The sequence below is a fragment of the Colias philodice genome, chromosome 15, assembly GCF_061535455.1.
Source record: "Colias philodice isolate Cphi_HAF_F1 chromosome 15, ilColPhil1 Martin Lab GWU primary, whole genome shotgun sequence".
Classification (NCBI taxonomy): domain Eukaryota; kingdom Metazoa; phylum Arthropoda; class Insecta; order Lepidoptera; family Pieridae; genus Colias; species Colias philodice.
Window position 1 is genome coordinate 11310523 of NC_143100.1, and position 27852 is coordinate 11338374.

Sequence of the window (27852 nt, forward strand, 5' to 3'; positions counted from 1 at the left end):
GAGAGCGGTGCGCACGCGTTGCAGAAAATAACATCGTAAATAATATGTTCGATGAACAATAAATAAATAAATTATATGTGTAAAAGTACAATTGAATTTAAGTGAAGAGTGTGTAACAGGATTTATTTTTAATTGTAAGTATTTTTAATTTTTCAATTATTGAAGTATCGATTTGGAATTTTCATGCAATTAGTCTATTTTTTAATTATTTATCGACTGTTAATTAGATTTTGTAGGTGAGTGTAATTTATTTTTCAATTAAAAAATGTACGTCATCGAAATTTGGTTTTCTTTAATGAAGGCTACGTAAACGTAAAAACCTTATATTAATTATTTATACAGAAGACCTTTATAGTTGACGAACTACTTTATAAATAATATTCAGGCATTTTCATAAAATCCGAATAAAATACTTTGTCTTTTTGAACTATTTAACTAACTACGCTTATATACCTCTTTCTAGCCAATCTTAAATTCCGATTTATTTCATACTTAAATTAAATAATAAACAAGGTTATTGCTGGAATTTAATACCCTTGAAATTATTTTTCTACTCAATTAAATCGTAACAAAGAACGAAACAACGCAAAATTTAACTCCAAAACATTCACTTATTGAATCTTTTAAAAGTATTTAAATGAATAACCATTAAATATTTGTTATCTAATAATATGATAATGCTATAAAAGTGCATTATAAAATTTTTAGCACGCCGCATATAAACTAATGCATTAAAAATTAAAATGTATTCATAAATTATGTAAATTTTATGAATCATATTTTCAAAATTTTTGTGTCGATGAAGGTGAACGAGATTCACATGAGAAATTATATTTAAAAAAAGCATTAAATCGAACTATATTTTTGATAGATTTTTCCGTCTGTCCTTCAGCTAATTATCCGAAATTATTTCCAGTTTTAGCAGGCGATAGAGGAAGCAACATAAAAGTTGCCATCCTAAACTAACTACTAGGTTACTTTTTATCCCGGGATATTCCCGAGAGATAGGAATTTACGCGGAAAACAGTCTTATCAACTGCAAGGATACTGCAAGTATATGAAAAATAAAATAGAGAATGTGATAATCTTCAACTAATATAAGTTTTCTTAGGATCTGAATTTAACAAACACTACGATATTAAAAATATTATTAAGCGTTTGATGTTATATTTGTCAGTCTCAAAGAGAATCGGGAATTATTAAAGAAGTTTACGAAAGGAAATGGAAGGACTAAACAAGAAGACATCAATAAATAGTTTGGAAAATCCAAAAGTGCACGCCTCATAATTTTTTTTTTAATAATTATTTATTAATTATTATTTTTGTTTATTTAATAACAATTAAACCACATCGAATCAGACCCTGAAAAATGGAAGGGTTCTATTCCTGAGCATACTCAAGCGTAAGAGAAAAAAAAAGACTCGATTAGTAAAGTATTTCGGTCGCTATCGTGTTAACAAGAAAATCCTCCGCACATACAGACACACGGACGTCCAAGACAGAACTTTTTTAAACTGTTTTTTAACTAGTTTAAATAACAAAAATGACATCAAAAATATCATGAATGTTAAAAATAGTGTTTTTTCTTAATATGTGTGTGTATGTATTATCTTACAAGTGCAATGTATGATACATAAAGACATTTTAAGTTTGAAAAATCAGATGATTTGCGCGAAGTGACTGACAGTAGTACCCACCTCAACGCTTCGCTTATGAGGCGTGCAATAGGGTGAAACCAAAATATAGCAACCAATTAAATTTAGGGTAATAATAATGTAATTTTGGCTTAGAATCTCTTAAGTACCATTTATAATTGTTAATAAACTATTAATTAACTTAAATAAACGGTTAATTAAGGACTCGATCACTTAAATAACTATTAACCGATATCATTTAAAAGTAATAAGATGCAACTTCATTACCGAGCAAGGACATTTAAGCCTCCTTTATAAGACTAAATCTAACTCGCTTTTACCCACGACATTGCGCGCTCTATGAGCAAATAAATATTTTCGGCCTTCTTCTGTTTCCTATGTAAAAGCCCCATGAGGGTTAAGAGCTAATCTATCATGCTGGCCAAGTGCGGTTTGGCAGATGTCACACGTCATCGAATTTTTTGGTTCTCTGCCATGTCCGTTTCCTTATTATTATTATTTTTTGTTTACTCATGACAATTTTCATGTTGGATATCTTTCACAGTACTTGATTCTTTTTTTCTTCTCACTTGCGTAATTTTATGTTTTATTTCCTCGCTGAATAAAATTATATTAAATATGAAGCAGACTTAATGAAATTCTTGGGATAGTGCATTTATGACTAGCGAATAAATAAACATTTTATAGGCTTTAAAACTAGAATATTAAAACTACAACTGGTACCTAGTCTTAAACTATAAACTTTAAATAGCTTTAAACCATAATATTATTAAATTCCCTTATCTCCATCAGGATTATCATATTATATTACCTATCATATAATACATATAACATAATATTATCTGATTTTAATATAACTCTAAATGGTAAACTAAAACATTTGCCTTTGATCTTTAGAAATGTTGAAGATAAGATTGAAGTCACACTATTTGTATACCAAAATATTTAACTACAAGTTACACCAGATTTTCTCGTCAATATAACCGCACCTTAAAACAAACGAAAATTTCCACTCATCAATATTAAAACATTTTTTAAGAACCTTCCTTAGCCAAAACTTCCGATGTTGATAATTTATTATATTATCATAATAAGGTTTGCGGTTATTACTTTTACTGTAAATATGATTGATAAAGGATACCCGTAGTAATTTTATTGTCTGTTTTGCTGTTAATCGTTTTCTTTTTTTTTTCATCTGGAGGTTCATCAGCTATTCTTAACCAGCTGTCCTTTTTCATTCTGATCGTAATACAGTCTATTGAAAATTGAAACATACGTTCATGTACTGGAAAAACATTCAATAAATATTTTTATTTCAAAAAGAAAAAACATCAAACTTCATCATTTAAGAAATAATACCTAATATTAAACCTTCTTCGTTCATCAATATATTATCAAAAAAATTATTCGGAACATTTATTAAGTTTTTCCAATACCAGATCCTACATACAAACCTATCTTCCCATTCTATATAGAGATCTTTCTCAATAGAAAATCCATAATTCGTACCTCGATTAAATCGATCAAATATTGATCTTAATTTCAAAATAAGTGGGTTACTCAAACTCAAGCTCAAATAAGTTAAGAATTGCTAACATTAAACCATGTAATGTTTTGGGTATACATACCTGTAAATTACCTACTTGTGTTGGAAAATAAAGAATAAACGAATTCAGTTATCTCATATTTAGGAAAATCCCCAATCCCATCTTAAGAATATGAATGTTTTAAACCCGTTACAACTTAAACTATTTCAATACATTAAAAATGCAATGTTGAAATCGAAGTGTATTACATAAAGACATTATATTCTATCTGATGTAACGATATTACTAATATTGAGAAGTGCAGAGATTAGGCCAGTCGGATTTGATAGCGATTTCCGGTTTTCTTATTAGTTATTATGCTGTATTTAAAAGTGTAAGTGTTTCTTTATCGCGATTTAGATTATAAAACGTTTATATTTATAGTCTTATCGATATAAATGAGTGTATTTAATAGAGGATACTATTAAAATTTTAACTCAATGACTGAAGGAAATGATGCACAATTCGGCATAATCACTTTTTGAGTATAAATTTTAGAATACAGCTTTTGCCGATATTATTTTGATGCAAAAACTCCTCGTGAATTCAATAACATAAACAATAATTTTCTATACCCGACTTTCTTTCTATACGACTCCACTTACTATCCCATCATTTCTCTAGGGAATCCCATAAATATCAAAAAGAAATCCCTGACCTTTGTAACGAAGGGAAACAAGTAATATCTTACCAAGGACACCTCATTAGCCTACCTTTGAGTTTCTCCGTTTAATTGGCATTAAAAAAGTTCATATCGTTTGCGGTTTCTTTAAACCAGTTGATCTTGTGCTTTGAAACCGGTCCCAGTTTATTTGCCATTGAAAGACTTCCCTTAATAAGTTTAAATTTTATTCAGTAACACTTTTATGTGCACTCTAGTTGCATTTTTACGATACATATTTAGCAGAAATCGCCACAACAGTATTTATTTTTGTATTACACTTCATTGTACAAACATGAACGGGAAGTTCAGAAAAAATAACAATATCACAAAAAGGTATCATTTGTACAAAAGGCGGCCTAATTGCTGAACAGCAATCTCTACCAGGCAACTTGGAGAAAAGGAAATGTATGAAGGTCGTGCAGCATTGATAAATTCGTAAAAATCAGTCTCTTTTCGAAAGCACATTAGACGTGGACTCATTTCAATTGATTAAATCATTGGCACTTTGTTATTTAAATCTTAATTAAAAGTGCATCTATTTGAGTGCATTATTTTACATTTAATTAGAAACTACTGCCAACTAAGCCTATAAAACTAGCAATATATCTTAATCAATTCAAATTCACACGAATAGATTATTTCATAATAATAAATAAATTAATGGTATCATAAAAACATTTTTTAAAAGGCCTCATGTGAAAAGTTACATGGGCCAGCTAGTACATAATAAACCGCAACCAACGTGGTATTTATATCATGATAGGTCAGGTATAATAACATTTTAATTGTTTTATTATTTATTAATTCTCTATCGCAAAAGAAACAATAAATAATTGATCATCATTGTGTGCTTACGTCATGACACGTAACCACTTAATTTCTATAATAATTGGTCTTCATTTACTAAGAAAAACACAAGGGAAAGAAAGAAAATACCATTTATTCAATAACAATAGATAGGTATCACAATACTAGTTTTCTAGTGGTTCACATTCGAACATAACAATAAACAAAAATATTAAAATGGTTAAAGAAACACGCTTAAACTTATGGAATGATTGTATTGTCATCGATCCTTGATACAAAGCTTAAAATTAAATTTGCTTAAAGTGTGTCTAAATCGCGTTTAAAAGAGTGGGTTACATACAAACATGTCAGTTACACGTGAAGCTAAAAAAAAGCCTGTTATTATTTTTTTTTTCTGACTCAGTGTATTTATATATTATTTTCAAAATATTAGCAATCTGCACTCCTCTATTTACCTATATAACACATACAGTTTAAACTATATTTTTGCCAAATTCCATATGGATTTGATCTAATCGTCGAATAAAGATTTTATCGTACTTTATAGAAATCGTGACAATCTTTTGAGAAAACGGTTTAAGCTCCAAATCAGTATTAGCTGATGCAGCGTCAGCAATTTCAGTCTCATCTTATTCATAGAACTTTAATATTAAGAGTTCAGTAAAACTGTAAAAACCCTTTTAACTAGCAACTTTTAGCGCAAAATGTCAAGCAAATTTTATCAGGTACCTATTAAAATTTTTAAGTTTAATTCAGTATTTATTTACGGAACCCTATTTGAATAAAATATCAGTAAGGATAAAACGTGATACTGCAATTATCTCAAATACCGTTCTTATATCAAGTCAGTTGATTGATATTGAAATTTTATTCATATAATTAGAATACTAGTCGAGCCCGCGGCTTCACCCGTTACATTGTTGCCTGAGCTTTCTAGCTTTAAGATTGTAGTCTTATAATTTAGTTCTGTGCCTAAGTTTATCTAGATTTGGTTAGCCATTTTCGAATGGGGTCGTAAGTAGTAACAAATATATACATTTATAAATAAACTAGCTTTCCGCCCGCGGCTTCGCCCGCGTTTTCAGAGGAAAACCCGTTCCCGTAGGATTTCCGGGATAAAACCTATCCTATGTCCTTTCTCGGGTATCAAAATATATCTATACCAAATTTCATGCAAAATGGTTCAGTAGTTCAGGCGTGATTGAGTAACAGACAGACAGACAGAGTTACTTTCGCATTTATAATATTAGTATGGATATTTACTATAGATTTGATTCTGTATCTCTCTCTCTCTACGTATGTGAATTTTGACGCAGTGAAGTTTTTGTTTTTTTCGATACTTACCTACTTGTAACTTTGTAATAATGTGTAACTAATTGTGAATAATAATTATTTCATGGATTCTTAAGATTGACGTCACAACAAGTTTTCTGTGATAAAGCAGGTGTAAATGATAAAATGAGTCTCTTTAAAGATAATGAGACAATTTTCATATCTTGAGTAATTATTCATATTTTGTTGTTTCCGCTGCGTTTTTCACATAAAATTTTCTCCATTATTCTTTTTCTTTTTTTTGTTCAATTGACTTTCTTTATCTGGTATTTTACAATATAAAATTATTCACAATATTAATTATCTGGAAATTGAGATCCCATCAAAATTGATGCAGCCCATGCGCATACTTTACCAGTAATTCATCATGATGCGTTAATATAATATGATAACAAAATACAAAAGGAAAACAGACTCAATGATCCACACTACGAAAAAGGTCACAATAAACAAGAAAACAAAAATATAACGAAATGAATTTTGAATAATATTTTTTATAGTATCTAAATTATAATAAACTAGCAATGCCCTGCGGTTTCACCCGCATAGATAGCGATATCGTTACAGTGAAAAGTCTACTATAGGTCGGACTATAGGTTTAATTTTTAATCACATGAAAATCACCTTTAACCCGTCCCGCACTACGGCCTTTTTTTTGTTTTAGTGGGGAAATCTTTCATAGATACCCTCGGCCTCCGGGGGAGGGGCCGTGGGTTATGTCGGATTCCTACCGACCAAAACCCCACTGTGTTCCGTCAAGACGCATATTGGTAGAATTCCTCCGTGACCCCCGCACTACGGCCTGCTCGAACAGTATACCTACTATTTTCTGTAGATTGACACTTTAAAAAATTCGTTATATCTTTTGAATGGAATATCCAATTCTTTTCATTTAAAAAGTATTTTGCTGGTATTGAAACAGTCTATAATAAAACATCATTTAATGGGATAAGGATTAATATATGTGTATGGATAACATGGTTTGATTACTGTCGGCACTTCTATTTACTTTGAAAACGTAAAAAAGTTGTTGTAGTAACATAACTACTGAAGATGGACATATGGTATCGCGGACTTTCTTGTAGATATTGATCCATTCTATAACACCGTAGAACATTTTTTTGTTCTATCTTCAATAGATTCCGCAGCGCACGCGATGACAGAAGTTTTATTAAGGATTTTTTTACACCTTGGGTTACATTATTGCATTTTTGGTAAGGATCTCTAATTTTTTTGAAAATGAAATATAGCCTATGTTGCTCAGTAAAGATGCAGCTTTCTAATGGTGAAAGAATTTTTGAAATCGGTCCAGTAGTTTATGCGTGAAAACCATACATACATACATACTTACATACATACTTACAAACTTTTCCTCTTTATAATATTAGTATAGATACATTACCTGTACATTTACAAAGATCGAATATATGATCGAATTTGACAGCTTTAATTTTTTTTTCTTCTAACAGCTGACCGTGGCTTCTTCTGAGTTGACCACAGATAAAAAATAGCACATAATATCGTTCAGGAATAATCTTTATTTCAATTGTTAAAGGTTTGTAAGAATCGATTCACAAAATTCTTCCATATTTTACTCAAACCTTTTTTTACAGACATCGCATATTGTACATTATTTCATACCTTATGTTATGGTCAGCCTGCTTATTTTTGATACTGCGGGTAGTCGAAAATAATTTGTCGTTCGGGATTCGTATTCACATTGCCTTAACCGTTACCGTTTTAAATGTTATTTTTAGTAATAGGTATTAAATATTAGTGATTAAATAATTATCATGCAATTTTTTGTGCATTGTATCGAATTTAGTGAAGAAATATTTTAGATGTCAAAACTCGGAATGAAGACGAAACCTATCAAGGTATTTTATAAACCTATTTAAATTCACCCTAAAACCCATTTTTTAAAATTGTTTCTTTTAATGAAGACAGTAAACACAATTGATAATAAATGAAAAACTCCACATCTTTTTAAATAGTCAATCTGAAGCATACTTACTCTGTAATCGCTTGCTTCTCGAGAAGCACTATTCCTTTTTGTACAGTCAGATAAATAATACCTCGTGACCATCACGGTATCCCAGCCATTGTAGGTCTAAAACGAAAGGCGGAACACAGCTGCAATTTTGTTTGCCAACAAAAATGTTCATGTCGAAATTGGTAATTACATTCACATAGTTTAGTTTTATATAATAGTTAACACAAAAAGTGATGGAGGGCTTTGACTTGGTGACATAATACGAAATTGCATGAGAAGTTTTTCTGACTTTTTGTTATTTGTTACGAAATGTCGTAAGAAAATATTTTAAAACAATTCTTTATTCTTTTCTTGTTTCTATATTATTCTTATTCAATTAACTGGACTACTTACATATAAGACTAGACTCATATCTGTTTGTGGTATTGCTCTCCTAAAGGTAACCTAGCTGTGCCCCGCGGTTTTACTCGCAGTGCATCGCTCTTGTTGGTCTTAGCGAGATGACATTATATAGCCTATAGCCATACCTATAGCCTTCCTCGATAAATGTTCTACCTAACACCCCAAACACAGTAGTACCCGAGATTAGCGCGTTCAAACAAACAAACTTCTCAGCTTTATAATATTAAATTATTAACTATAGATATAACCTAAAAAACTTGTAAAATAACTGTATCAAAACCAAAATTAACATAATCAATACTGTTAATACTGTACGATTTTCCCCAATAGGTATTTTTTTTTGAAAATGTTAAAATAAATAACTATAAATGTAACTATACTTAGGTATAAGTATATGTCTCAATAATGTTATTATTGTTAAATGGGTTCTAGTTTAACCTAACAATGAAAATATACCACATTCCTATTCTATTGTGATTGCAGTATTGATGTCTTATTCTGGATACATTGTAAAGAACATAATTTTTTATGTTTAGTTATTATGCTTCTGTTAATTTCATACGGTTATTATGAAAATACTTAATGGATTATTTCAAGTCTATAAATAAGTATTGTATTACTAATCTATACCTGTGTCTTTACTTATTTTATAAAGCTGAAGTTTGTTTGTTTGCTTGAACGCGCTAATCTCAGGAACTACTGGTCCGATTTGAAAAATTATTTCGGTGTTAGATAGCCCATTCATCGAGGAAGGCTATAGGCTACTAAGCGAAGACTATAATATAGTTGGTCTTAGCGTGATATACAAGACCAACAGGAGCGGAGCCACGCGAAAAACCGCGGAGCGCAGCTAGTAGACAATAGAATATAGACAAAGGGTCTATTTTCCTTTGACTACAGGGGTGAAACCGCAGGCGGAAAAAAAAACTGAATCGCGCTAAGCTCAGGATCCAGGGGTCCATTACATAACGCTATGCCAAAGACAAAACCGTAGCATTATGTCAGTAGAATATTATTTAAAGGTCGTTATAAACAAAAACTTACATTCACATAATCGTTTACCCATTCATGTATTGTAGATTGCAATTTGCAAAGCATTTGCATGACAATCTGATTGTACGAGGTATCGCTATTTTTGCACAAGGTTATATTTATTTATTTAGATATAGTGTAGAGTTATTTCTTATTATATTATATAGATATAACATTACCAAGTCATTTTGTTCAAGCAAGTTAACATCATAAAGAATTCATATTGTCTTATAAGCTACTAAAAACAATTCGTTGTACACATTTAAATAGTATCGATTAATAAATGCTATAAATGTGACAATTAATAATTGAATTAAAAATTCAGTGCTATTGTATGTATTCTACAACTCATTTCCCCTTTTATCAAAAGTAGCAATTTTTATTCTCTGACTAAAATTAAACTAACTACAGTTGAAAATCTATCCTTGTGTGGCAAAAGCTCCCTTAATAAAAAAATGTTCTGTGGTTTTATGAAACCACGGTAAAAGTGAAACTGTTCGAACGGTTCCGAACACTGCTTTGTGTAGCGCATGTCGCGTGACGGTCGGCTGCCGAGTAGGTATACCTACTCGGCAGCCGCGATACACGCGACATGCGCTACACAGACCAAAAAGTTTGAGACGATGTAATAAAAGTTTCACTTTAAAAACATTTTACGTCGAAAACTGCATTTTTATTACCAACACTTTTTTTATTAATCTCTTTCTCTTCTTTCTGTAAAGCGAAGTGAGTATAAAATGTATAGATTTATTGACAATAAAAATTTACAATTTTCTCCGATTTTTAATGTGGATATTAGATTTTCTTCTGTATCTATTAATATCAATAACACACATCAACCATACAATTTTATATTATCTTTGTTAGCACTTCCTGGCTTCTATATTTAGAAGTAGATAAAATAATCATTATACCTGCATTTAATATTCTTGAATGTCTTGCGAATCGACTGTTTTGCCTTGGTCCACTTATCTGAGGTCGCTTGGTATCTGGTACCTACTTCACTTTTCGTGATCCAATGAAACAGCGGGACCCTAAGTTTGTCTATGTGTTTGTCTGCGTAATTGTGGGCACCTATGTTGTTTTAGTTTCCAGTAAATCGTGTAATATATAAGAAGATAGATTAGGAATATAATTAAATATTAGTGCGTAAAATTTTAGAGCGTTTGAATTTTTTAAATCAGTTCATGTATTTCAAAGAACTGCATTTTGCGATAAAGAACTTTTATTTATTTCAATTTCATGTAATTAATTGAAGTAGGTACCTACAGGTGACAATTTAATTCAAACCTTAATTGATGTATATGTTTAGCAAGCTAAATATTATTACCATTACTTGAACGTATTTAATTTATAATATACTGAACCAATGTATAGTTAAGGTGACTATTAGGGATGTAACGATACATGATTTTGCCGATACGATACCGATACCGATATTTGTAGTAATGTATCGGCGATACCGATACCGATACCGATATCGATGGCTTGGTAGAAAAATAAATAGTGAATTATGCATAAAAAGTTACCAACATTTAACAGAGACAACTGTTAATCGTATTCTTTAAAATAAAAATGCCAAATCAAAAAACAACAAAACCATTTATTTTAGTAGGTATAATTATTTTACGAAGTCAGTTAAACTTCAAGTAATACACATACAATCAGTACCTAATAAAAGATTACTATTCTGCCGTCCTTTAACTAGAAAGCCGTTAAGCCCACGAAGTGAGTTTCGAGTAAATGGCAAAAAACACGGAAATCGTTATTTCTTAAAAATTATGACACTTACAATAATTATTGTGAGATACATCGATCGACATTTAATTATATTATATATAAATATTAGTTTTTACCCAGAAACTGTTATAATTTATTTTTAAATTCACTTTTTCTCGTTTAGTTCAGCACTAGATTTCCGCCCGCGGCTTCGCCCGCGTTTGCAAAGGAAAACCCACATAGTTCCCGTTCCCGTGGGATTTCCGGGATAAAAACTATCCTATGTGTTAATCAAAGTTACCCTCTATATGTGTGCTAAATTTCATTGTAATCGGTTCAGTGGTTTTTACGTGAAAGAGTAACAAACATCCATACATCCATACATCCTTACAAACTTTCGCCTTTATAGATATTAGATATTAGATATAATCTGAAAATTTTAACTATTTACTGGACAAGACGGCCGTTCACATACCATAGCGACTTTTTAGCTAAGTAATTTAGTATTTTTATTTTCATTTTGTGATTTTTTTTTATTTATTAATAAAATGCTTACCTAAAACGTCGTTAAGCTACTATAACTACTTTTAAGCTAAGACTTTCGTTTTAATTTAAATTTCAAAAACTTTATAATCAGCGTTTAAGGGCTTTTGGATGCTTTTGTTCTATGATTCTATATGTATAGTTGTACTAAATTTTAATCTTACTAATGTTAAAAATTTGCTGCTGTCTGAGGCTTTGCTCTCGGGAATTACATCCTCTAGGTCAACCAATGGAAAGGAAAAGGATCAAAAGCTTTTAGGTTTAAGTATTAAGGATTTAAACACTATCTAAATTAATGGTTTTAGCGTCTTATTGTGAGTAACAAGTATTTTAAACTCTTTTACTAAATGACTCTTTTAAGTTTTCGATAAAATTAACCTTTATTTCTCGTCATGTTCACGTTTATTTCATTACAGTGGCTCATTAATGGGTTAAGATTGAGATAAATCTTCTCGCTTTTCTTTTTTGGAACCGTATATTCATTTAGAATTGCAATTTTAACGTTATTTTATAAATATTCTTCTGCGAAGCCATCATGCGAGTCACGGATATTGAGTACATATAGAACCACAAACAATGTAAACATAAATCGTTTCCTGAAAAAAAAATTAAGACTTGTGCACAAGGTTTTTGAAAAAATACACCCTGGTTTCAATAGGGCTTCAAGCTCTTACATGTGGGATGCTCTTAATAAATAATGTAGAACCGCTTATCAAATGATTAGAAGACTCTTTCATCCACATTCAGAAAATATAATATACCAGAATATGTGGAAAATAGCAGGAGGTAGAAAACTTTTTATTTGCTACAATGTAAAAAATACAAATCTTAATAATCTAATACATATAAAGATAAGAAAAAATAGCAATAGTTGCAAAATGGACTCCCCGTCAGCGGGTCAAAGGTAGTGTACTCCTAACAATTTTTGTATCACCATCTCTAGTACATTGCTTGACAGTCGATTACTAATTCCACCCAAGGGGTAAATTACATAATTAATAAATAGTTTTAAAAATTAAATAGTACCGACTGTCTTTCTTCTCTTTCTCGGTTACAGTGACAAATCAGAGTCTAAACAGAGAAGTACGATTGAAAGTTCGCACTGTCGTTACCATTACCTACCAAATTTTCGTAACTTTGACTTGTTATATTTTCCGTAATTTAGCTGCTAGATTGTTTAAAACTTAGTAAACCTGATCAGAAACAATACGTCTTGTAAAAGAAAATAAAAAACAATCGGTACTCTGCTTGGGAGCGACATTATTTCATCATCACTCTCATCCCCAAAACTGATGCATCACCAGAATCGGATAACTGCCTTTTAGCTAAAAAATGAGGGTTAGCTGCTTTGTAGCTAAGCAAAAAAGTGTTATTAGAATTTTTCCTAAATAAAATTACTTAACTAAAAAAGCGTTAAGGGCGAGTAACTGCAAATAAGGTAAGGATTTCCATTGGAATCGTTATATGAAAGCATATCATAAAGCAGTTATAGTCCTTTTGCGTCCCTATAGTCAAGTATAATCTGATAACGTACTTTTAGTCAAGTAAAAAGCTAAAAAATAATTATTAAATCTGGCGGTTAAGGTACTTTAAAGGAAATTTAGCGAAGTAGTGTTGGTTAGACGCTTTCAAGTTATGGAATCGCTGAAAATTGTGTTACTTAACGGCTTACAATATTTTCATATATTTATAACTATTAATGATTCTTAGACAGAAAGATAGAGAATTCTGAACTCTATCACCCTACATTTAAAACTGAAAATTGACCATTTGAGGGTTAACGGCTTTTTAGTTAAAGGACGGCAGTATTGGTAGAGTTTTTTCAGAAAACAAAGTGCGCACGCGCGGGCGGCCTCCCGCATCGTTCATTGGGCGCGGATTTTTTGAATTATTTGATATCAAAAAAATTGGTTGTTTGTAAAGTAGGTTTACGATCGAGATGTTTACGTGATAACATAATGCAGTGGCAGCGCTCGAGATGAAACGGGAGATCGGTCCGTCTCTCTCTCGTTATACCTGCGATCGCGCTCGTGAGGTTTTGGTGTGACACAAGTTTATGAACATGTCACCCGACTAAAACGATTTTAAAAACGTTATCACCTTAAAAATTAAAAAAAATCAAAATTATCTATTTCTTTCCTTTACATAAACAAATTTGTGATTGGAACACTCTTAGTAAGCAAATAAAATGCTTGTGTCAGGAGGTTCCGCTCTTCCTTAACACTATTACAGAAACAGAAATAATACAATATGAATGAATACAATGCAAAAACATAAAAGAAAAGAAAGAATTTAATAAAAAAATATCGGTATCGGTTGATTTATTATCGGCGATACCGATATATCGGCTTGCCGATATATCGGCCGATATATCGGTATCTGTATCGGTATCGTTACATCCCTAGTGACTATTATATTATTACGTGATACGCTTACCAAATGTTAATGAACTCGTGTCTCCTTGGTCTAGTTACTGTCGGTTACGGTCAATTTTTATTGACTACGAATTTTTGACTCGGAACCAATCTCAAAAAAGGTTTTGCATTCATTATAACATGGTATATTCCTATCTATACTAATATTATAAAGCTGAAGAATTTGTTTGTTTGTTTGGACACGTTAATCTCAAGAACTATGGGTCCGATTTGAAAAAGTCTTTTGGTGTTGGATAGCCCATTTATCGAGGAAGGCTATATATAGGCTATATATATCATCACGCTAAGACCAACAGAAGTGGAGCCACGCGCGTGAAACCGCGGAGCGCAACTAGTAAGCTACCTATAGATATAATTAGGTTAATTCACTACAAGTTAAAATTTCACACAAAATATTTAACTTCGTTCAAGAAAACATAAACATTTTTCGGGAAACGTGTAAATCACTATAAATAATCGCAATGTATTTAAACTTCAAGTACCTACTTCCAAAGGAACCAAATGCTAATTCCCAAAACAAAAATAAACAAATTGACAAGCATGGCCAAGGTAATTTTACCTTTTTCCTCTTGGCTTTTTATATTTACAGTCGAGTTGTGTCACTCTCATGGGCACAGCCCAATAAGGTTTCTTTTGTGGGACAGAAATAAGGTCAAGGTACATATTCGAACAGTTCAAGGAAGAATGATTAAGTGGTTAAAAACTTTATTTGTAGCTTCATCTATGTCATAAAAATGAATCGCCAAATGTGTTGTCAAGCGTAAAACTCGAGAAAGGCTCGACTAATTCGGCATTTTTTTATGAACGTTTTTGGATAAAGCCCTTTTATAATTACGTTTTTATAAAAAAGAAAACCGTGTATTATAGAAATGGTATCTAGTTTCAATGTTTAAAAAATCCGACTAAACACAAGGCTCTTTTCAAATTATTTAATTAGTGACTTTTCAACCAAGAAAAAAGTTAGGTATGTCATTTTCTTTATATTTTAATTCTTCCTTCAAAGAACCATTTATTTAAGGGCTGATTTTTCAATCCTTGGTTAAAACTTATTCGTCGAATAATGTATAAAACTACCATTTTAAAAACGTATTCTAATTGTCCGTATTTGACAGTTTACGTGACATTTTAATATTATCGTGTAATGCTTTATTGGACGGATAAGTTTTATCCAAGCATTGAAAAATCGGCCCTAAATAAAACTATTCTGTTGGTAATTTCTGGGCCGACATACTTAATTAGCATACTTTAAAAACATTTTATTTATCATTAATTCTAATTTAACCGCCTTAATCTGCACACGCGGCGAATTCATCACATTCTAAGTGAATAAGTTAAATTCACTCCCGGACACATTTCACGGCAGATTTTTATTTTAAAAGTATTTACTATTTAAGCGACTTGAAAATGATAATATTTTTATATATCTATGCAATAAATGCTATCGTGATTAATAGGTAATTAATTAACCAATTAATTTACAATTTAAATAAATCAAAAATCTTTTAATTTGAAGATCACTAACTTTTGAAGCACGTAATTTAGTAAATAAACTTGAGCAGAAACATTGTGGATATCGAATAAAGAAACAGATATATATTTAAAAGTTTTGGCTAATGATAGCTTAAAATTTTCATTGTATGTAAAATTATAATATAATTTTACATACAATGAAAATTTCAAAGATTAATTTCAATTATAAAAGAAAAGTCATTTTTTTTATTGGTACGAAGATCCTTTGTAGTTTGTATCGATACCAAGATCGATATGATTGACCTTAACTTCAAAATGACACTGTTCAATTGTTACTCAGATTCCTTTAAAACAAGCTACCACAAAACCTATAGAAAATCCATCGATCAATATACATGTATAGATTTAGAAAGCGGCTCGCTAATGGAAGCATAAGTTAAACTAATTACATGCAACTATTCCCTTGCATTCGGGTGGAAAGTATCGCGGAATTCATTAACTCGGAAAATTGAATTAAGCTCATTCACTTTACTACTAATTAGTAAATGAAAGCTTTGAGTGCATTCATTGAGTCTAAAGAGATACATAAATAATAAAATAAGTCTAGGAAAAAATACCATCAATTGAGACCACTTCTGATTTGTAAAGAACAATTTTCAATTTTAACAGACGTATCGTAGTGTGGTTATAATTTTTAATTAATAATTTCAGTATTATTTATTTTTAACTTAAGAATATTATATACAGACAAACTTACAATTAAACCTTATGTATGACAATAACCTTTGATATCTTATTTGATGAATTTATTTCTAATAAGCTGGTCAACCTGGAAAACCCTGAGGGAGGCCTTGTCCAGCAGTGGACGTCCCACGGTTGAAACGACGACGACGACGACGACGAAGCTGGTCAAATGAAAAATAGCTTTATAAACTCTATGGCCATTTTCATCGTTGCGTTTCCCATAATATAATCCCACATTTATTAATGATAATACTTTCCATGATTTAAATTTTAAATATATAAATATAAATAAATAAAATATTTATTGATAACAAACGAAAAAAAATATACAAGCCACTCAGAAACAAAAAAAAAGTAAACACATTTAACCTACATTTCGGCGATGCATTTTCGTTTATATTATAGTAGGTACCTAAGTTAAGATTTATCCACTATTTAGTACTCCTACTTAGGTACAGGTAGCTATTATTATCAATTTCTAATCGTACACAAGGTTGTAACTGCTTATAAATAATAACCTAGATAAGCCCAAACCTTGTCGAATTCCGTAGCTTTTAAAAAAATATTAATTCAAATAAAAATAACTCTAAGAATCTAAAAATTATTAAGTATGTTGATGAGAATGTACTTTCACCAAAATGTAGGTACAAAAAATATTTAAGAATGACGAAACAATTGCTATTTTTACGTATACGGGTATTAATATACACAAATATACAGATTTATAAAGATTGATAAGATATAAAAACTCTATTTGGATAGTAACAATAACAAACGTTATTGCAGTACCTATATAATCTTATAGTTTATTCCACAGATCTGGGGGCACGGCAGTGCCCCCGCCAAGTCGAGCAAAAAAAAAGCGGCACGGCCGTACCATCCTTTTCTCGAAGCAATTCGGGCCTTTTTCGACCCCCTATAATTCGGTTGTGGATAAAGCAAGAAACCTGAATCTTCAGTGACTAATCCGGCATTGTATAAACACGGAATATTTAAAATTTCAGTCAATTTGAACCAGTAGTTTAAGAATGACAACTTGTTAAAGTTTCTAAATTTTGTCACTCACTGACTCACCGATCATCAAAAGTCCAAGGCACTTCTAGCAGACTTAGAAGCTTCATATTTGGAATACATATAGAGTTTAGTGTCTTAATCATGGGAAAACATAAATATTTTGTAATTTCGGTCCAGTTTTCCAAATACACCAACTGCATCAATAACTTTGTAATCCCATATAAATATATGGGATTACAAAGTTATTTATGCAGTTGGTGGTTGGTGGTGGTTATAAATTTAATAGGTGTAGATAGGTACCATATGAGGCAAGGGAGGGGGTATAGGGTGGGTAAGGGTGTGTTTAGCCCATGAAACTGAACAACATTATTACTTGTAAAATGGTCGACGTAATGAAAAACACATGATTGGACATGTCTTGAAGTACGAAAATCTAATAAAACAATATATTATAATTTAAATCTGTTATATATATAAATTGTTGGCGCGACTAGCCTCCTTACAGATAGACTGGCCTCTATTTTACTTTATGACTGAGTAGATGGTATCAAAAAGAAAGGCTCTACAAAAAGAAGTGAGATCCCATCAAAAACATCCTGTAAAAAACCCAAGTCTCGCAGCTCAGTCTTTCTACCGTCAAAAGTTGTGAGATCCATGTAATACCAAGTCGGTTAATCTATTTAGTGTCTACTTGAAGGACCTTCTGTCTTAAGTTATTACATAAGTTATTATCATGCCAATATTAAAAATATTTAACGTTTTAAACAAATAGATCGACTTGGACATCGCATGAAAACAAAATGAATATTACAATATTTTATTAGATTCTTTAGTCTCCCGCGCCTCACGCGATTGAAACTCTCGTTCCTGTTGGTCGCTGGCCCGTCGTGCTGTGTAGTGTGATACATACTAATAATCAAATCAAGCGATGTCCAAGTCGATCTATTTGTTTAAAACGTTAAATATTTTTAATATTGGCATGATAATAACTTATGTAATAACTTAAGACAGAAGGTCCTTCAAGTAGACACTAAATAGATTAACCGACTTGGTATTACATGGATCTCACAACTTTTGACGGTAGAAAGACTGAGCTGCGAGACTTGGGTTTTTTACAGGATGTTTTTGATGGGATTTGTTTATATAATACTTATCTGTAACAGTCCACCAAACAGGCACCAAAATGTCGCACGTCTACATCCCGTAGTTAATTCTTATCAATCCCTAAATTTATTAATGTATCAAAACTCCCATAAAATAAGACAAACATTTTCCTTAAATGCGTAAAGGCATACACACAGTTTATCACATTTATTATGTACCTACCTGTTAGTTTATTATGTACCTACTACAATATCTTTGCTAGCAAACACCTTTTAATTGAGCTTGTACGAAGGAATCTCCTTCATAGCCTAACACTGATAAAAAAATTAATCACTCGCCAAACAATACAGGGTGTTCTTTATTATTATTAAAAAAATTGGTTGCCTGTAAAGTCGGTTTACTGACGATAGTTGAACGTGACAACGTCCGATTGTGCTTCTTTGTCGCTCGTTCCGCGCTCTCGCTTGCACTTGCCTTACATGGAACGCCTCAGAGCGAGGTAACGCCGCATGAGTCATGTTTTTTCGTGCGTGCAGCCGGCTCTATCGAATTATAAGACGTTGTCAGTTGTCACGTCAAAAAAAATACGTGTGGCACTTGAGGACTGCCGCGGTAAAGCTATTGCCTAGCATCGCATCGCTGTGCCGGTTGGAGTGGAGGGTGTTAGGTTTTTTCGTTACGGAATTTTTACATTCGCTCGCCGCGCTCAAAGTCTGAGATAAAAGCTATGCAATAGCTTAATAATCGCCTTTTACGTACCTATTATATAATTATAAATGACAAGAAGTCTTAGAAGAAACATTATTTGTGTAAACAGTAACTTTAAATGATCTTTAATATCAAAATCCTAAAACTGTACATGATCTCGACCTCACGAAGTCAAAGTTGAAACATTTTTTGTACGTAGAACAATATGACTTAAAAACTTTTATATAAAGTTGGACAGACAAATTTCAAGTGTTTGTTGTATTATATTATTTTATACCCAGAATATTCGTAACTGAAATTTTATTCGTTTAGGTTTAGCCTGAAGCAATATAAAAACATGTCACTTCAAAAGACATTTGTTTAGTTTAATTTTGCATAAATTTGGTATTTTATAATTTATAAAACAGTAGGAACTTTTTTATGTTCATTACAATATAAAAAAGTACATATTGTATTTAATACCTAAGTATAAGTATAGTGGTTAGGAATTAGTTAATCAAACCCAACTAATTTCTATTTCAAAATAATTAATTTAGTAGTAATTAAATAGACATTCATATTTTTTTTTAAGAATTTATATTACGACTGAATACCGAATTTACTCGAATTTTTAACTATCATTTAGCTTTGCTTTTACTTTTTTCGCGAAAAAGGGAAATTAACTTTTTGAAGTGAAACTTCTTTATCGGGGTTGGTAAAAAATTTATTGTAAAATGTTTTCGTTACGCGTGACATTTTTCCGTTACGCGCCATCTTTTTCTTATCCCTACCATGCATGATTCGACGTATGTCTGTCAAGTTGCTTATGGTAAATTATTTTTTGAAAAATAAGGTCATAAAGAAGTTACTAGTACACGCACACTTTTTTCTCACTTTTTTTTAATCGTTTCAACTTCTTATGTCGATTTAGTACTCACCGCGTTATTGGTTAAATACTTTTTATTCATTAAACATTGTCATACAAGATCAATTTCCTTTTTATAATAGAAAAACAAAAAAGCTTATTTTGTAGTAACATAATACGTGTAGCTAAACTGTGATGATACATAAATATTATTAACAACATAATATAACATGAATTGATTTTCTGTAAGAAAAGTAGCAAGCTCAAGTTATGTATTGCAAATAGTAACAATGTTATTTAGGTCAAGCGGTCTAGCCCGAACCTAGGAGAATGTACTAGTAAAACGATTTATCATAAACTCGACATTTACGGGAATAAATATAATATATGTATACATTTTAATATATTATAGCTAAACTATATAAATTATTGTGTAACCCACGTTCTAGCTCTGCGCGGTAAAATAAAAAAAAACACACACACATACATATAGACCTTTTGATTTAAATCGTAACAAATACAAAAAAAATGTGTGAGTGTACTAGTGTACACACGTAAGAAGTGAAACTTCTTTATGACCTTATTTTTCAAAACATAATTTACTATATGCAACTTTACAGAAATACGTCAATCACGCGTGGTAGGAATAAAAATAAGATGGCGCGTAACGGAAAAATGTCACGCGTAACGAAAAAATGTTACACTAAATTTTTTTCCAACCCCGATAAAGAAGTTTCACTTCAAAAAAAATTCTTATAATATTATTATCTAGCATTGGGATGATGGTGTAGAGTGTAGACTGTAGACAAGCCGCTAGTCTCGACTTCCCCTTGGGGAAGTCAAGACTATTGACTCGGGTTACAAACAAAATCTTAGCGTAGCTGTTATAACGTCTCACACAGAAATAATGTGGATTTCCACTAGTAAAGGAATCATCAAAATTGGTTATGAGGATATTAGTTTTATAATTTATTCATAAATCATAACAAACAAACTTCCCTTCTACAAGGTCTTACGATATAATAATACCGTCTTTCTTCGAATAATTTAGTCGGATTTCAGATTTGATCCCTGCTACTGGAAAATAATGCGAGAGGCACTTTTCTAAGAATAGAAATAAATGGATCTAATTCCCTACTTATCTACTTTTTATTGTACAGTTATGTAGTTTTAATATTATCGTAATGTTGTTCTATTTAATGTCCAGAAATATTTTTTTTATTTTTATTCATTTAGTCAGTATTTTTCCTTCGTGAAAGAGTTACTATTAATTAAACTAATTGTTTTCTCATACGATAAACACTTAACTAAGAGAACAAATAAACTTCAGATTTAACAATACAATTACTCATCACTAACCTATATACCCTTTATTTTTATGTAACAGTCGATGATACACGATAAACACTGAGAGAACACATAAACTTCAGATTTAAAGATACAATTACTCATCACTTACATACCGGGTATTCCCTTTATTTTTATATATCTATAGAATACAAAATAAAACACCCTGTATATACCGCTAGTTAATTACACGTGATTTCATTTGATAACAGATACGTTCGCGATAACACTCAATAGACATCACTGTCAGCGGTGAGTGCTTCAAAATAATTTAATTTCTTTATTATAAACATTATTTGTTATGTTAAAACACTATGAAAATAATATACGATTTTTTATTGGTGGAAATTGAAATACATAATTAAAACATCCTGTATACAAAATGTTGAAGGTAAGATTATAGATTCGATCGGTCAAGCTTAAATATAATTGAATTCATACTTTCTGAGGTTTTCTTTAAGATTGTCCCTTAATTAATATGTGCAAGCCTTAATTAATAGTTTTTTAACCGACTTCAAAAAAAGGAGGAGATTCTCAATTCGGCCGGTAGGTATATTTTTTTCTTGATCTAAAACCAATAGTTCAACAATTAATAAATCTATTCACACAGATATCTGATAACAAAAAAAAATTAACATAGATTTTGAAGTATTTAACAGATATTTTCTCTAGATGTCATTCATTATGTACAGTTTTAATATGTTTATTGTGCACGTGGAAACAATTTAATGAGAGTATTTTTAATTATCTCTTTATTGTTATCAAAATAAACATGATATAAAACTTCACGTAAAACGCAAATAAAGACAATTTGTAGTTGATTTTAAGGTCGATAACATACTCTGAAAAGAACATACAATTGGCTGTATTAAAATATTTATTTAATACGAAATTCATACTTTAGATTGTAATTATGTTTAAAAACATTCACATTCTTGTTGTATTCAATATGTAGCATATTTATTTCACATAAAATAATTCATGATATGAATGCTTCTGAAATGGGCGGTTTTTACCTCTGAGCTATAACGACTGACATCAAAAATAATCCATACTAATATTATAAATGCGAAAGTAACTCTGTCTGTTACTCAATCACGCTTGAACTACTGAATCAATTTGCATGAAATTTGGTATAGAGATATTTTGATACCCGAGAAAGGACATAGGATAGGTTTTATCCCGGAAATCCTACGGGAACGGGTTTTTCTCTGAAAACGCGGGCGAAGCCGCGGGCGGAAAGCTAGTTAATTATAATATTAATCACAATATGTATTTTCGTATTATTATACTAATAAATATATATCCTATCATTTCAGTATAAAATGACATTAAAATATCAGCAAATATATTTGAAAATAGCTTGATTTTTTTATTTGTACAAATGGTATTTTGTAATATAAAGCATTTACCTAATAACTGAAACTAATTAAGAATTCATTTACATTTATTAAAATGTACAACATATTATGAAGTACTAGCTGTGTCTCGCAGTTTTACCCGCGTGGCTCCGTTCCTGTTGGTCTTAGCGCGATGATATACATAATTATAGCATAAAGCCTTCCTCGATAAATGGGATATCTAACACCGAAAGAATTTTTCAAATCGGACCAGTAGTTCCTGAGATTAGCGCGTTCAAACAAACAAACAAACTCTTCAGCTTTACAATATTAGTATTAATAGTACCTATAGATTAAATAATTATAATTACTGTTATAATATTTATAATTGAGAGTTGTAATAGTTAAAACGTTAAATGGAGAGCAACTATAATGTAGAGTGTATTGCCGGTTCTTCTCCATAGATACTGCTTTCCGAATCGGTGGTAAATGTTAAAAATATGTTATAACGATTCAAAAGTGCTTCTAGAAGAAGCCTAATTATATTAAAAAATAATCTCAACAACTCTCTCAAAATATTTTAAACAAACAATACAGTTTTTCATATCAACTACCTTCTACAAAAAATAGTTTCCGAAAATGAAAATTTCTGTAAAAAGTCTAACTAATTAATTATCGAATGTTCTAGACGGGCAATTAATAGTTTCTTGCTTTAATTACACTTTTTCACGAACAGTTCCAAATTCTCTTCATTCATTGTCGACTTTCGATCAGGCTCATTAGCTTGGAGAAAAATTTGTTGAAGGCCATTAGGTTCATTAAATTCTTCTTATATTTGTACGTATAATTAAAACGTTGGTATCTATGTAGTATAATCGGAAATCTTCTGCTAGACATTGTGAATAGAGGATACATATTCCATTGGCTAATTAATTATTATTATAAGTATGATTTTACATCCAAAAATTTAAAAGTATTGGTATATTTTTTAAAGAATAAAAATAATTTGATCAAGAGGTGGGATTTGAACAGGCGATATTTTGCCATACCGGGCCATACCTTCATAGCATAAAACTATGATTCTATTGCATTCCAATTTGAAGTCCAGAAACTAGCTTTTAGCTCCATTTAGCTTCATGAAGCAGTGCTTGCTCACTTATTTGATTTAACAACAACCTTATTGTTATTTTTGTAAATCTCCGCGCAGATTTTTACAGGCCAATAAAATTCTACATTAAAAAATTTTGGCCTCCATATCTCGACAATGTACCTTCTAATACTGTACAAAGACCGAATTGAAAACATTTACATTTATTTACAACGCGTTATCTATAGCGTGCTAAAGTATACAATCAAAAACACTACTTAAGATGAGAATGTTGTTTCTTTATCGTGAATAGATAATGTCATCAAGTATTCATAAATATTTAGATCCTATACAAAGTAAAGCTTATTATGTATATAATCCAAGTAATTGAAAGAAAGAAAATGTTTGTTAGCCACACGTAATTAGGACGAAAACGATACAATTATTGAAATTGAAAAATTTTAATGATATATTTTTTTGTTTCAGACAACAGTCGTGGCGATGCAGAAGATAAAGTGAAGAACTAAGAAATCTCAGGGCCATTCAAGTTTAAGAAAGAAAATGGAAAAGATGACGATTGGACAAGAAAATGGCGCGCCGCCAATACGACCAACTGTGGACCCGTACAGTTCTAAGTAAGTACCTATACTCAAACTCAAAGATTATTCAAGACTTCTTTAAAAAAATTGCTTGCATATAGTGTGGTAAAAGTGATTCCACATAAAAGGTATTATGCTAGAATTCGACTGAGCAAGAAAAATAGAAGAATGATTTAGTCAATATTGAACTGAAATATAACTTATAGAATCTTAAAACTAGCGATTACAACAAGGGCTTTTGTTACCCATATTCATACAATTATTGATATTTATAATTTGCAAGCGCAGTTAATTAATTTTAGTTAAATCGAAAACAATTTAAATTAATGAATATGTCAAACTTTGTAAATAAATATATTAGTCTTGTTAATTCTATTCTGTCTTATAACGGTCAGTTCCTGAAGTCTGGTAAATAAGGCAAATTATAAAACCGACAAAAAGCAATCATTTTCAATATTGTTGAAATAAAATGTTACCTTTCTCATGTAACTAACAATAAGTCAATGACCCTCACTGGATAATTGATCCTCTAACGGCATCCACCCAAAGATTCAATACATGTTACTGTATTTTCTCAATCCAATTTCTTGGAATTGTAACCCCAAATATTACCGCAAGATTAACTTCAGAGATTGTTTTATTATAGAGATAATCCATTGAGTACAATAGTAAAAACAAACAACAACGTAATAATATAATATCCGGTTAAATTTCTATACTAGCTATGCCCGGCGGTTTTACCCGCATTATTCTGCTCCTATTGGTCTTGGCGTGATTATATCTATAGCCTTCCTGGATAAATCCATACTAATATTATAAATGCGAAAGTAACTCTGTCTGTCTGTCGGTTACTCAATCACGCCTTAACTACTGAACCAATTTGCATGAAATTTGGTATGGAGATATTTTGATACCCGAGAAAGGATATAGGCTACCTTTTATTGCGAAACATGTACCACGGGCGAAGCCGGGGCGGACTACTAGTGTACTATAAAACAGTAGTATAATTTTTCCAATAAGACCCGTGTTTCCTGAGATTAGCGCGTACAAACAAACAAACTAAAGAGTTTGTTACATAGCTGCTGCAGCTTTATGAGTATAGATTGAGTAACGTTAAAAGCATAAAGTTCAATATCCTTAACGCATTACTGTTGCCAATATTTACAACAATTGATGGTACTTTCAAAACTTGCCAAATGATCCACTTTCAAAACGAGCCAACTTCTGCATTTGGAAGTATAAAAACCTGCTTTTGAAAAGGTTACCGAGGGTATTGCAGTTTTATTATGTAAAAAAAGAATCGCATCAAAATTTAAGAATCATTTTTGAGTTTTTTTTTTATTTTGTTTTTTTGAAAAATAATTAATAACCTAACAATCATGTTTCTGCTTTTGGAATAGATTAAAATTTGAAATACCCAAAGTTTTCCTTACTATTAGAGATTATTAGTTTTACCAACAAATATGAATAGAATTGGTTTGGAATATTCGTTCTATCTTTTAAACAAAATTAGCCCAGTCATATTAGGGGTTTCACCTCGGAATGAAAGATAATAAGCTGGAAATTGGTAAAAACCTTTGTTTTGGTACCCTAAATATTGTCTCAAAAGTCACAAATGCTATCGTGTCCGCGTCTTAAGATATTGAAATGTTACCATACTGAATTGGCCTATCTTTCAGCTTAGCACACAAAAAAAAACAAGCATCTAGCGCAATAATTCACGTCACCATAAATAAAAATCTCATCGTACTCGGCGATAGATGAAAAATTGAAAAAAATGTAATAACTCCGAAAATACGAAAAATCGCATAACACACATGGGGGTGATTCGGATAGCCCTCTTGGTCCTCTACCTCCCAGCTTCAGTATATCACTACTTTTTGGGACACCCTGTATAACTGGAAATACTTGTCCCTACCCTATGATCATTTCTATTTATAGCCGATTTAAAAAAAGAAAAAAAAGTGTTACTAGAGCATTGGAGAAAATTACCAATTTGGATAAACTGGTGGAAGTATTTCAACAAGAAAACTGCCCCGTACAAACTTTATTTTAAAATGGAGTGCGCATCTTTTTGGCATTATATAATGCTCCAGAATCTGAGGACAACCTTGATTATTTCCGCTACACGCAATTCATCAAATTAACAAAACTAAATAAACCTGTACAATTGTCAACACTTCCACCAACAAGTGTAGCAGCCCGTCAACATATCAATCTCATAATATTATAAATGCGAAAGTAACTCTGTCTGTCTGTCTGTTACTCAATCACGCCTAAACTACTGAACCAATTTACATGAAATTTGGTATGGAGATATTTTGATACCCGAGAAAGGACATAGGCTACTTTTTATTGCGAAATATGTACCACGGGCGAAGCCGGGGCGGCCCGCTAGTGAAAAATAAAGATATATCTAAAATATATTTCCTTACTGTCTTTTTATTTTAAAATATAACTAAAATAGATAATCCAGAATTAATAATATACTATAGTTGAATAATTAAATATAATAATTAAGAATAAGTACAGAAATAATGGGCATTGCTTAATAATTATAATTTTTTTAATTATAACCGTAACTCACGCTTGACCCTTTTTTTTTTTTTTTTTTTTTTTCAAGTGGGGAAATCTTGCCTAAGATACCCACGGCTCCCGGGGAAGGAGCCGTGGGTTATGTCGGATTCCTACCGACTAAAACCCCACCGTGTACCAACGCGCTGCTTTAGACGGGATGCGGGTACACATTCGCAATCTTCCGCATGTCCCGCCCAGCAGTTGCCCGTTTCCAGGCCCTCCGCTACTTGCCCGTTTCCAGGCCCTCCACCAAATGCCCACCCCGGGGCGGCGCAAGCTGTACACGAGCTCACGCCACCCGCTCGCCGATGATGGATTGTTCCCCGTTCCATCATCGGCGTTCCCCAAACCCTCGACCCTAGCACCGACCGGCCGAAGGGCGCGCGCCGAAAGGCCCTCTGAAACGTGATTCACGCGTCGAAGGACCCTCCGGCGCACTTTTATAGAGGTTTCCCTCGCAGCCCCCACCTCACACCAGAGGTGGCGGCCCTCGGTCCGGCCCCACGGACCGGATTACGAGTTGGCAGACGGCTGTCGCAGGACAGCCGCCGCCCTACTCCCACCTACAGGAGTCACCGCGTGTCACAAAAGTGACGCGTCGGGATCCCGCCCCCTGTTTTGTTGGTAGTTAGACTACCAACAAAAAACAACGCGCGCGGCCTCTGGCCGCCATCCACCGCCGCAAAGCGCAGCCCCCTGCCAGTCGGTCGGAACGAGACCCAAACGAGCCCCGATCGACCTTCCAACCCCATTTTGCCCAGCCAAATTGCCAGGCCGCGACCACTAGCCGCCATACCTCGCCGTACCACAACGGCACCTGAGCCAATCCTGGCCCCCCGGAGGATCCTAG

At 32.0% G+C, this 27852-nt stretch overlaps 1 protein-coding gene across 3 annotated transcripts in view; it reads left to right on the plus strand.

Annotated features, from left to right (window-relative positions):
• The window catches only part of LOC149482511 (proton-coupled amino acid transporter-like protein acs), a 43061-nt gene continuing 15209 nt past the window's right edge, over positions 1 to 27852 (plus strand). Inside the window, exons 1-2 of one of the 3 annotated variants that reach the window (XM_089704340.1) lie at positions 1 to 134; positions 24313 to 24461. In XM_089704340.1, coding sequence (XP_089560466.1) covers positions 24388 to 24461 — 74 coding nt within the window. In that variant the 5' untranslated portion in view covers positions 1 to 134; positions 24313 to 24387. Of the gene's footprint in view, positions 135 to 7680; positions 7922 to 21586; positions 21652 to 24312; positions 24462 to 27852 lie in introns of those variants that run through there. The other 2 variants (XM_089704341.1, XM_089704342.1) reach the window with 2 other exon arrangements.